This window comes from Gekko japonicus, unplaced genomic scaffold, assembly GCF_001447785.1.
Source record: "Gekko japonicus isolate JY-2015 unplaced genomic scaffold, Gekko_japonicus_V1.1 scaffold1635, whole genome shotgun sequence".
Lineage (NCBI taxonomy): Eukaryota > Metazoa > Chordata > Lepidosauria > Squamata > Gekkonidae > Gekko > Gekko japonicus.
Window position 1 is genome coordinate 112,230 of NW_015168098.1, and position 13,510 is coordinate 125,739.

Sequence of the window (13,510 nt, forward strand, 5' to 3'; positions counted from 1 at the left end):
ATATATATATATATGGATTTTTTGTGTGTGACAAATCTCCCTATTCCATACCTGGCCCAATTGTGTGGCTGTTTTGATCTTCACACTATAGGCCAAGCTCAGGATCTGACAAAGCAACCAATACAGATAGTTGGGTCAGTGTATAGTAGCTAAAGTATTGAGTCATAGGGCTCCTCAAAAAAGTAACAAATGCATTGTATTTAGATACCATTGTGATTATTGTTATAGCTACATGTAAATGATATTATCAATAGAATCATTATATCAGAATCCCAGCATAAAAAGGGGGGGTGTCCCGGGTGTTCTAAGCAGAAGGCTCTAGATAATCACACCTTAACATTTAAGGAAAAGATTCTAGGTAGGCATTACAGGGAAACACCACTTGGGACAATACTAACTGAACAAGAGAACTGCACGTGTGTTTGGCAAGGGACGTTGGAAATGTGTGACTTTGAACAATGAACTTTAAACAGCTGGTTTTATTTTTAGATGTGCTAGTGGGTTTGAGCACTTTTTGTGTGAGGATTTGGAATGAAGTTCCTTGACCCCATGTGCTTGTTTCTTATAAACAGACTCCCCCTTTAGTGCTTTAAATCAAGGGAAGTCACTAGCCAGGTCGCATTGTCCATCCAACGTCCCACCTATTTTGAGTTTTTTGGGTGAGTTCTTCTGTAACCACATGTTAAATCGGAGGGTAGCTGGATTGGTCTGCAGTTGGAAAGCTAGTCAAGTCCTGTAGCACATTAGAGATCAATACAATATGAGGTTTTTGAGCTTTCAGGTGTGAAATCTTTCACCCTCAAACCTTGCTGGTGTCAAACAAGCTATGGGACTGAAATCTGGCTATTTTTAATGTCATGGTTACATAGAGGCTGGAATTTATTGACAAACTACTACAAATGTTAATGTCAATCATTTTCGTCCACTTTTTATACCTTATCTAGAGCAAACATGAAATGCAATGAAACCACAATGAGTGAATTCATACTTCAGGGATTCACTGACATTCGTGAACTGCAGCTGTTGTTGTTCACCATCCTGTTATTTTCGTACCTCCTGACGATCGCTGGAAACACTGCCATTATCACCATTTCTCATATCGATCACCGACTACATACCCCAATGTATTTTTTTCTTTGGAATTTCTCACTCATAGAAATCGGCTTCACCACGGCTATTGTTCCCCAAACTTTGACTCAGCTGGCAACGGGAAATAAGAAGATTTCGTATCTTGGTTGCATGTTACAATCTTTCTTGTACTTCCAACTAGGCACCTCTGAGTTCTTCCTCTTAGCTGTTATGTCGTTTGATCGATATGCGGCCATTTGCAGTCCCTTGCACTATCCAACCATCATGAACAATCGTATCTGTACTACTCTGGTTCTGATTTCTTGGCTCGGCAGTTTTCTCCTAATCATTGGTCCATCATTACTTTTCCTCCAGATTCCCATGTGTGGTCCAAATATCCTTAACCATTTCTTCTGTGACAACACACCTTTGATCAAAATCCTTTGTGGTGACACACGGCTGCTAAGGTTCCTGGGATTTGTTACAGCCGTGTTTTCTGTCCTGGGCAGCTTGAGCATTACGGTGGTATCCTACATCAATATCATCAAAACTGTCTTACGTATCCCTTCTGCTACAGGGAGACAGAAGACCTTCTCTACCTGTGCCTCTCACTTCATTGTGGTCTCCATCACCTACGGGAGCTGTATATTCCTATATATAAAACCAACCCAGAACAGCAGATTAGAGCTTGGCAAAATGGTGGCCATCCTCAACACCATGGTATCCCCTTTGCTCAACCCCTTCATATACTGCTTGAGGAACAAACAGGTCCAGCAAGCCTGGAAAGATGCCTTGGTAAAATTCACTGCCATTATTAAAGGAACAGGAAAACCCTGACAAGACAAAGAGGTGGAAAAGATACATTACACTGGGGCAGAATGGATACAGAAAATGGCAGTACGCAAGTGTGTCTTTGGCTTTGCTGAAACACTGCTGGATCAAATGGAAATATTGGGCTGGATCCTGATGAAACTTGTCATTAAGGGAGGACATTTCCATCCCTGTGCTAAAACTTTCCCTCCTCCTCCTCCCACGGCAGCCCACTGATCCCCCCCCCAAATGCTTCTCCTATGGGAAATAAGCAGGATGCAGTGGCAATGTGGTAGCAGAAAGATTTGATTCCATCAATTGAAAAAGTCTTCCAATGACTGAAACTGAATTTTGGGTCCAACTCATTGTATTACTTGCATTACTATTAACTGTTTGCCTGTTGCCAGAGTGCAATGATTTCCAAATGGCCTAGCTGGACTGAGTCCTTTGCAGATTCCATGGTATGTCCAAGAACACCTCTGTGTTGCAGAAGGATCTGGGGGTAAGTGTTCATCCTTGGCTACAGATGCACTCTTGGTCTCTTGGAGAGTTCCATCACACCATGTGAACTGAGACTGTACCTTCAATATGAATAACATAAATAAATATTTTAAAATATACCTAACGTTAAAAATATACCCAACATTGCATTGTAATTGCGTATTGCATGGGTTAGTCAGTGCTAACATCAGCTGTCTTTTAGAGAAGGTTGTCTGCCAACATTTATTGTATCTTTGAAAATAAGGACCACTTTCTCCTGTATGAAGCTACCCATTCAGTTGAGTCATCTTTGGAGGCCCTGTTACTGGTGCCCCTGTCAACCGAGCCTAGATGGGTGGCTACCAAAGAAAGAGCTTTCTTGGTCATGGCACCAAAACTTTTGAACTTCCTCACAAGAGAGTTCTGTCTGTTTCTTTCAATTGGTCATTTCCACCAGTGGGTGCAGTATTTTTGTTTTGTTTCATTTGGCATACCCTCAATAATGAGTATTCACAATCCTCCCTGGTTCTGGTGTTGTAAGTTTATGTGCTTTAATTGAATTATTTTATACTTTTAGATGTTGCTTTTAATGGCTGAAATGTTTTAATGTTCTCATGTCCTGCACTGAAAAACAGCAAACCATGTCCATGTGCTCCGTTTGGAGACTGTGTGAAGCTCTGAAGGAGATTTTTGTGTGTGAAGACTGTGTGAAGCTCTGTAGGAGGTTCTTTCAATGCTTCAAAATGGCATCTGGGATTGATTTTCTCTCCAAAACATCCTTTTCTCACAAACAAATAATAAATGTGCTGTCCGGATAAAACTTCAGCTCTTGCGAACAACTTCTATGTAGAAGAAAGTTCTTTTTTTCTTTTTTTCTTTTTTTCTTTAGTGGTCCTTTTTCATTTAAATAAAATAACTTCTTGGTGAGGGTGGTATGGAATATTATGAGAAACAGGATGGAGGGCTGAATAGAGGGAAGAAAAGTCCAATAGGAATGCTGATAATGGCTAATCGTGGCATACTAATTGCTAATCACATCATTAGATCCCCTCTGAGGTGTTTCCCAGAAGGTAAGTTTCTATACCAATCAACAGCAAATCAAATCCCTAGATTGCTTGGTATTGAACTTATGATACTGCAAAGGTGGTGGCCGTATTTGCTTGAGGGTCATTGTCTGAGTGAGGAATTCTCAAATGTCAGAGAACGAGAATGGGAAAGAGATAAAAGGTGCAATCTTGTGTCTACAATCAGTAAAGGGTTGTAGCCTCTATTTCCCAATTGGACATCAAAAGAGAAAAAATAGAAAAGTGTCACTGTGCAAGCTTTCTGCCGTGAACGTGGAACTGTGAATAGGGCTGCTCACATGGTGTCTCTCTGGGAAAACTACAGTCACTCCCTCCGGCCTGGGTGCTGTTGAAAGGGGGAGAGATTAGAGGCCCTTTCTGGAGGTTGAAGATGGAGACACTCCCAAAGTACCATGCAGACACCCAACTGTTGAAAAGATAGCATAACCCAGTGATGGCAAATGATGTCATGTGCCACTATTCATTTGACAGCCATGTGATTGTATGTGGTACTCTGGGACCTGCCTCAGTTTTACCCTCTGTGATGTGAACCTTTTGTATGTGTTTTATTCCTATGTTTTCATGCAGAGTTTTAAATGTATGCGTCTGTGCTCTAAGATAAAGCTGTGTAGCTAGGCCTATTTAAAGAATCATTAGACTTATGCACATATCTGAAGCCATTATATTTATTAACCATACAGAAACCATAACACTGTTATACATATAAATAAATAAACTCTATTCATGTTTACAAAAAAAAATGTTTATTTTACAGAGCAAAGTTTGAGTCAAGTGGCACCTCTAAGACCAACAACCTTTTATTCCTGGTATTAGCTTTTTTGTGCACACACACTTCTTCAGATTTTACAGTATAAGATCCCCTTTTACCTCACAGCCACCCCCATGCAGTAGACTTTCTGTCATTCTACCATATATATCCATATTCCATATTCAACTAAACCATAGTCCCTAGTTACAAATAATAGGAATCCTAACCCCTTTGGTTCCTTCTCCTTATTAATTCATCTTTCACACATGAAGCTGCCTAATACTGAATCAGACCACTGGTCCATCAAGATCAACATTGTCTACTTAGACTGGCAGCAGCTCTCAAGGGTCTCAGGTGGGGTCTTCCACATCACCTGCTGCCTGGTTCTTTTTAACTGGATTGGACCTGGGACCCCTTGCACAACAAGAAGATGTTCTTCCACTGAGCCATGCCCCTCTCCTGTTCAGCTCAGGCCTAAGCACAATAATGTAGCACTTGGGAACAAAGATACAGCCCAGTAACCCAGTGCTGGAGACCAAGATGCAGAAGATCTCCATGGCTACCGTGGATTTCCCTTTTGTGCTCAGATAGGCTGGAATAAAAGACAACCAGACACTGCAAAAGATGAGCATACTGAAAGTGATGAACTTGGCTTCATTAAAAGTGTCCGGCAACTTCCTGGCAAAGAAGGCCACAATCAAGCTGATGAGGGACAGAAGTCCTAGGTAGCTGAGGACAACATAAAAGAAAGGAACGGAGCCTTCGTTACATTCTGCCACAATTTCTTCCTTCAGCGACTGCGAGTCGAAATCTGGGAATGGGGGAGAGGCTCCCAACCACAGCAGGCAAATTGCAGCTTGAACGAGAGAGCAGGAAATGACAATGGAGTTGGTCAGAGTCTTCCCTGCCCACCTCCTCGTGCAGGATCCTGGCTGGGTGGCCATGAAAGCCACAATCACAGTGACGGTTTTGGCCAACACACAAGAAACAGCCCCTGAGAAGATGAGGGCAAAAGCTGATTGCCGAAATAAGCAGGTCTCCTTCCTCGGTCTTCCGAGGAACAATAACGAAGAAAGGAAGCAGAGCAGGAGAGCAATCAGAAGAATGTAGGTGATATTCCGGTTGTTGGCTTTTACTATGGGAGTATCTCTGTGTTTAATGAAAATTATTAGTACCACAGCTGTGAACAGGGAGAAAGAAACAGCAAACGAAGCCAAGCTGAATCCTAAAGTTTCTTCAAAGGACAGGAAGGTTATTGACTTAAGAATGCACCCATCTTGGTCCTTGCTGGGATATTGAGATTGTGGGCATTTGATGCAGTCATCCATGTCTGGAAGGAAGAAGGTGTGTGTGGGGGAATCATATCAGCAATAAATGCACATCTTACATCTGATCACTATTGCTCATTTTGAGGTGTGAGCAATGCAGTAAATGTTACTCGTGTTAATTTTGTACTGCTTATTCTCTGTTTTCTGAATAGCAAGTTGAATATTTTCACTCCTGCTGTTAATTATTACTATGATTACCGGTGATATTAACATTACTATTGAGCTGTATTGATTTTAGTGATTTCTTGTATATCCTTTATTCATGTGAGCAACTGTAAAAGAATGTCAATGTGGTTTTCGGTCTCTGTAAGCAACTAGGGCATTTTTTTTTCCATAAAGAAACATATAACTGCACAGGACTCTGCTTATGTTAACTTGTCTTTTAAAGCAGAATGTTCAATATTGCAGCTACTTGGGGTAGCTGGGAAAATGTCAGGTGTTTCATGATGCTGCTGAAACTGTTGTTAGTTCAGAATATGCAATTCTGTGGTTTATACTTGCCTCCAATCACCACCCAAGCCAAGTCCAGAGTTCAACTGCTGGGAAAACTGCTATTTCTAATAATAATGCTTGAGCTTTGCCTTATTACACTTATTGTGAAATCCTAAACAGAGTTATACCCTTCTGAGTACATTGACTGCAATCCTTTTAGAAGGAAGTAAGTTTGTTTAGAATTGCACTGTCATGCATAGGAGATTGCCCAGATCTTTCCAGAGATTAGTTAATACATCCTTAAAATCAGCAGTAGTTCACATCACCTTGAGGCTGTGAATCACAGTAGATGTCAACAACTGTTGGTAATTGACAAATACCAATATCCTGATGCTCTAGTCTGTGGTGGGGCAACACCTCCAAGGTTGTTTGAATGAGATGTAGTAACTCGACCCATATCTTTCAGTGCCCTTTAAGATACAATTCTGACTAAGATGGATGTGATGAGATCCAGGATTAATGCAGCCCTGTGCTACATATCCCAGGGGCCAGTTGACCAGATGAGAAATTGATGCTGATGGACACTAGATCAGATCACTGACACTTTGCTTGGAGAGTCCCACAGGGTTCCTGCTTTTTTCTCTATGCTATTTTGTGTTTACATGGTTTGCTGGAAAGCCTCATCTAGAAATTTGGAGAGAATAGGGGTGTCTGGCACAGCCTGGCAATGGATGAAAGATCGGGGGCAGGGACACTGGGGTAGCCATCAGCCAAAGGGAAGACCTGAAAGACCCAGAAGTGACATCATGCCTCTCTAGGAATTGGCAAAAACTCTATGGAAAAACAATCAAGTTTTTAGTGATTCCTAGAGAGTATGGACATCACTTCCAGGTTTTCTCCAGAAGCTATGTCCATCCTCTCTAGGAACTGCTAATTCTGGCCAATTCCTAGAGAGGTGTGTCATCACTTCTGGGGTTTCCCAAAAGTGATGTTATGCCACCAGCTGAAAGCCATTTATTTTCTGTTCTTTTCCCCCCATTGGGAGATGGCAACCCTAATTTGTTGGACAGGCATAAGAATTCATGTTCTAAGCACCCCCCGGTTTGACTAGGGCTCTAAATTCTACATCTGAATGCTTCTAATGATGTTGTTTATGTTTCAGTTGGTGTTAAGCAATGCTGCAAAATTCCCTACTGGAACAAGTGGCCAATAATATTTCTCTCTAGGTCTAAATGAATGCCACTGGATGCTTATTTGCTTTCCATTTATGGGCATATGTGAAAGTAGCGGTCAGTACTTTTAAACCCCTGAACATTCTGGAATAGGATATGTAATGGACAACACTCAGCTTCCAACTCTGTCTGCTTATCATCAGTTAAGATATCCTGTAGGGGCCCTGCTTCGAGTGCACCTTTAAAGAACAAGTGATGGTCACTAGAGAGAGGGTATTTTCCATGGTGGCAGCACAACTCTTCTGAGATACAAATGATACCAACCACAGTTCCACAAAATAGTGACACAATTTTTTGGTAAGTTGGTGGTGGAAATCACAGGAGACTTATGACAACCCTATAAGTTTTTCGAGACAAAAGATGTTCAGAGCTGGTTTGCCATTGGCTGCCTCCATGTCACAACCCTGGTCTCCTTGGAGTTCTCTAATCCAAATACTAGCTAGGGCCAACCCTGCTCAGCTTCTGAGATTCTGATGAGATGGGGCTATCCTGGGCTATCCATGGGATTTTATTAAATTAACATGTGGAAAATGCATCAACCCAGAATGCTGGTTCACTACATCACCTACCCTTCTGGTTTGAAATCTTCCCTTCCGGACATGGTGCACAATTATAGCAACAAAATGTCGCCCCTTCCTTCTTTTTCTTCTGATAGCCAGGGTAGCAGTAATCATTGCACACAGAAATGGGGACACCCTATCCAAAAATAGGAAGGTGGCTTAATGCAGGAGAAATAAGATATTATTTTATTGTTCAGTGGCACAATTAAAATAGAAGGAGAGTGAACATTACACTCAGAACTATTAGGTAATACTCCCCCCAAGAAGGGGATGACAAAGAAGAAGAAGCTACTCAGCTAAGCCTCATCCTGGGGACTATATAAGTCTTCCAATTTCTAATGAAGGCATGGATAATTTTTTTGGCTGTGGAAAAATATGAAATTGTTTTAAAATGTTATAAAAATTAGTGACCCTCCTCGTTTTAATGAAACCTTTCTTGTAAGTGTTGAAATGCAAAATAGTGACCTGTCTTGATCACTGAGTCTTATCAAACATGAACAGAACCAGAGAGAGAGAGAGAGAGAGAGAGAGAGAGAGAGAGAGAGAGAGAGAGAGCCTCTGTCCGCGAGAGAGAGAGAGAGAGAGAGAGAGCGCCTTTCTCTGAACCCCACATCTAGAACAAGAAGTTGCTTTTTAAAAGACATTGGAATCCATACCTGGTTAAAACTGATTTGCCATACAATCATATTCTCATGAAGGATGAATTCTTGCCCTCCAGGTGTGTTGAGATTTACCCTTCCAATGTTCACCCTTTTGAATGACTTGTTGGGGAATGTTACTAAGTTCATTATATCGAATCCACCTCCCATTTCCCACTTATCATTAAAAAACAATTTTTCTCCAGCTGAGTTGTTGAATGTAATGCCTTGTAGAAAAGGATGGACCTAATTGAAAGGGGAAAACAAAGGATCCCAGTAGAGACTTAATGTTGAGGTATACCAATGTTACACTGCCATGTCTTTTCAGATAGACCCAGCCTGTTAATAGTTATTTTTCATTTGTAGAAGATTGACAGTGCACAGTGTAATTTTTTCCATGCTCCAAATATCACAAGAAATAGTAATGCACAACATGTTGTCATCAAATTATTTATTTATTCTTGAACCAGTTAGGAAAAGTTGAATATTGTCTCATTGTAGGCTGCGGTCAGATGACAGGGTTGGAGTATTCTAGCCTGACCTCTAATTTATCTGTTTTGTTTATAACAGAGAGTTTTGATCAGACATCCCACCCTGAACCAGCTTCACTGTGCTCTCACTCCGTGGTAGACCATTCAGATTATTGCTGTGCTGTAACCACAGAGTGGGCTGTCAGGTAGCATCCTTTTTAAAAATTGTCTTTCATGCATGCACAGAAGCATTATTTCGATGCTCCACTCCATTTTGACAGCTCCGCAATCCCTCCGCCAAGTACTGCAGCCCCTCTCAGCTTCCTTCACCTCTTCCTTGGAATACATGAGGGGAATGCAATTTTATGCAAGAGTAGTCCCATTGATTTTGATATTTACTCTTGTGTCAATCATGGGATGCTCTCAAACAGCAACTTTGAAGCAGAAAACAGGAGAGATGGGGGGGGGTTTGGGGGGGAGGGTGTTGTAACTCAAAAACAACTCCCTAAGGGCTCCCAATCCAGAATGACTATTTAGCTACTTGGACATACAAGTGGTGATTGACAGTGCCGGGGGTGATTATGCACTCATGTACACATCACTAGCTGACTTTTAAAAACCCAGCAAAACTGGAGGGTTCACACTTCCCATTCGGATTGAGTTTGCAGTAGGGGAGTTCAGACAACTGGAAATGTGGAGTAAAGTGGTGACATCCATAAAGACTGGTGTCAAAGAAGATGCTGCTGTCTGATTGGGCATTTTAAATCCAGAAGGGAACAGCAGTGAGATGGGATCAAACTGCTTGTCTGACTGCAGCTTTATATTAACATAGTCATGACAACAGACATGTCCCTGGTTAGCCATTACCTGCCAAGGGTGGAAATCTTGGGGTCTAACTCTTTGACCACCATCCATTGCTCTGTGATTGGATCTGGATGAGTACAAAGAATGGACAGCATGCCCTATGGCATAGACCGCATTGTAGATGCTGTAGCTGTGACCACTCATATGCATTTCGAATAGGGGCCCAGGAAGACTCTCCAGCCTCTCATCTCCGGTACATAATTCACTGATGTTCCTTGTCTCCTGGGGATTCGGATAGTAACAGTCAAATGCTTGCTCCCAGAAGTCCTTGAGAAAACCATTTCCTTGTTTCTGATGAGGCTTTCTGTCTTGAAGAAAGTTCTGGAAGCCATGGATCTCATTTGAGTGAATTGTGAAGGAAATGGTCCCATGGAAAAACTGGAAATCCCAGGCTCTGTGAAGGCCAGTTAGTGCAAAATCAACTTGGGCTGTCATAATCCACACTTTCCGAAGTGATGTCTTTTCCTTATAGCTGGGATCACCAAGAGATAACAGGGTATTAAGAAATATAAGGACTGTGGATTCCCCATAGAGAATAAATATATTGGCACTGCTGTCTCTAAAAGCTAAGCGTGCACTTAAAATGAAATCAGTGACATCATCCATGTCATTCCAGTGGTCTTTGGTTAGGATTCTCTGTACGAAAGCCAAACAGATTTCACTTTGAAATAACAATGGCTCCATGACCTGCACAAAATGCTCCCCACTGTCATCATCCACAGCTAGAAGCCCAACCCATGTCCATTGGAAATGCTGCAGTAACCGAAGAATACCGATGTACTGCTCAACTTCACTTGGAACCACTCGGTAAAAAGAAGATGACAGGTGTGTGATCTTCTCTGGGGCAAATGAGCCATATGTGAGCTAAAATAGAAAAGGAAATATAAGAACTGATAGAGATGTAATAGAAAAAGAAATGTGGGAGAAAAGGGAAAATAAGAGATTAATTAGAAGGAGAGTCTCACAACTCTATTTCATGAATATGTGGTGAAGGAAAGTGTCGTGGCTGAATTGTCTCCGATAATGTGAATATGGTGATTTGATTCAAATCTCTTCCTTAAACACATGGTGACTACAGGAAGGATAGTTTATCATTTGTGAAATCACTCATTCCTCCATACACAAATCTTGCCTGTGGAATCTTGTAAACCCTTAGAATTTCTGATATGTAGAAGGACATCGCTGAACTGTATCCCCCAATGATGGCTGCTATGTTTTTGCTGGTGTCACATTCATAGTTTGGAAAATATCTATGCAGCTTATACAGCAAATCCATGGTGGTGCGATAGGTCATCCTCATGTCATGGTAACTGTCGTAGATGTGGAATCCAACTGTGATATTTGGCAAGATCTTGGAATTGGCGTTGATCTCGTTTATGGCAAACACCAAGGCCATGATGTGCTGGTAGAATTTTGTCACCATGCTGTAGACAGAATAACATGGGAATTCTGTATGTCACCATGCTGTAGACAGAATAACATGCTGTAGACAGAATAACATGGGAATACTAACTGCCACAATACTAACCATTTTGGAGATCTTAATCATTTCAGCATAATGATGTTCTTGCATTTCTTAGGGATATTGTCTGAATTCTTTTCCTTCAGCCCCCCAAATACTGTCCTGAGCAAAAGCACAAGCATTGGTAACCTAATCTTACTCTCAAATGTTTACTGCATGCTTCTGAGTGCCCTTACTTACCAGTTTAACTTTATTTTATTTATCTTATTTATTTATTTATAGTCTGCCTTCTCACAGAGAAACAGTGACTGTCCCAAGGTCATCCAATGAGCTTCCATGGCAGAGTGGAGATTAGAACCTGGCCCACCCAGTTCCTAGTCTAGCACTCGAACCTCTGTACCAAGCTGGCTACCCTTTTGATTTTTGACACAGAAATACAGTGAAATATTCTACAGCTCTCATTATTCATGGTGTAACTCTTCCTCCTAAGGAGCCGTGGTGGCTCAAGTGGTTAAGACGCTGAACTGCAGGCTGTGGAAGGTCGGTAGTTCAGCAGATCGAGACCCGAGTGTGCCACATGACGGAGTGAGCTCCCGTCTCTAGTTCCAGCTCCTGCCAACCTAGCAGTTCGAAAGCAAGACATTGCAAGTAGATAAATAGGTACCACTTTGGTGGGAAGGTAAAAGCATTTCGTGCACCTTGGAGTTTAGTCATGCTGGCCACATGACCACGGAAATGTCTTCGGACAGCGCTGGCTCTTCGGCTTTGAAATGGAGATGAGCACTGCAACCCTAGAGTCAGATTTGACTGGCTTTTGAGCAAGGGAACCTTTACCTTTACCTTTAACTCTTCCTCCAGAGTCATCAGAAACTTAAAGATCCCATCTTGCTAGCTTTTTCCCCTGGAAAAATGAGACTACATGTTGACCACCACTGAACCCTTGTGAACAAAAGTTATGTCAGGCAGGGACTGCAGTGAGAAGAACTTGGGAAGATCAAGAGAAAAATGACCAGGTTTCAGCCCAACATGTCCAGCTGGAGAAGCAAGGAATCTTGTCTCCAGTGAACAGTCCTCCTATAAATGCGCGTGGATGGATGTTGAGCCCTGACCTGCATAGCTCAGGCTAGTCTGATCTTGCTGGATCTTTGAAACTATTACAACAAACAGGACCACGGTGTAATGTAACCAGTAAAACAGTAAATCACCGTGTACAAATAAACAATATAAGTTGATTTTTATCTGCAATGTTTTAGAATTCAATTATCAACAAAATTACAACCATAACACTATAATATACAATATAAAGCTAAGCAGTACATATAGAATACTACAGTACTAGGTAATTTTCCAAAATCAAACGTGCTTCATCAAGAGGTACATTAGTGTAAAGTGAGGAAACATCAAATGTAGCTAGGAAAACATTTGATAATAAACAATTGATAATAAACATTGATAATATTCATGATGTGTTTAGTAGGATCCGACATACTAAGTAAATAAAAGGATCTATCCTTTAGTTGTCTGTTGATTTCTTGAATATAATCTGACGTATTCATGACTACAATTCCTCCCCCCTTATCAGCAGGTTTTATAGTAATTTCTAGGTCTTATGTTAGATTAGATAAGGCAGTCATTTCCTCTTTGGTTAAATTGTATTTTCTCCAGTGTTTACTTCTGTTCTCCAGGGCTGCAATGTCCCTAAGGACCACCTTCTCAAAAGTAGTAACAGTGAGTTCCGACACATTAGGTACAAAGGAAGATTTAGGTCTGAATTTATTAAAGCTACCTGAATCAGTGCCAAACATGCATTTTAACTTTAACATCCTAATTAACTGAAACACATCTACCAGTGTCTGAAAATCATTATAAGAGGGAACTGGGACAAAGCCCAAACCTTTGTTTAGGACTGCCAAGTCTATTGGTGATAAGGAGCGGGAGGAAAGATTTATCACTAATTTTAACTTTAACATCCTAATTAACTGAAACACATCTACCAGTGTCTGAAAATCATTATAAGAGGGAACTGGGACAAAGCCCAAACCTTTGTTTAGGACTGCCAAGTCTATTGGTGATAAGGAGCGGGAGGAAAGATTTATCACTAGGTCCTCCTGCGTCCTCTGCGGGGATGAAAATCCAAAGGTGTATCTCTGCCTCGCTTTTTAAAATTACGTTTAGTATTACTCTGATCATTACTAGGCTGCTCTGCTGATGTACTAGGTATCTCCTCCCCCTCAGTAGAAGGGCTCTCAGAATTAGATAACGTAAAATCAGCCCAAGAGACTCGTTTCCTAATGTTACTCCTAGCTAATGAACACCAATTGTAAACTTGAGAG

At 41.3% G+C, this 13,510-nt stretch overlaps 2 protein-coding genes across 2 annotated transcripts; one reads left to right on the top strand and one right to left on the bottom strand.

The window, feature by feature from the left end:
- Positions 1-951: 951 nt before the first annotated feature.
- LOC107113435 (olfactory receptor 49-like) lies at positions 952-1,905 on the top strand. Its single transcript, XM_015414763.1, has one exon. The coding sequence runs from the start codon at positions 952-954 to the stop codon at positions 1,903-1,905; it is 954 nt and encodes a 317-aa protein (XP_015270249.1).
- A 335-nt stretch (positions 1,906-2,240) lies between these two features.
- LOC107113436 (vomeronasal type-2 receptor 116-like) lies at positions 2,241-11,138 on the bottom strand. Its single transcript, XM_015414764.1, has 5 exons — positions 10,848-11,138; positions 9,719-10,579; positions 7,753-7,879; positions 4,644-5,521; positions 2,241-2,459 (listed from the first exon to the last, which is right to left on the bottom strand). The coding sequence occupies exons 1-5, from the start codon at positions 11,136-11,138 to the stop codon at positions 2,241-2,243; spliced, it is 2,376 nt and encodes a 791-aa protein (XP_015270250.1).
- Positions 11,139-13,510: the final 2,372 nt, after the last annotated feature.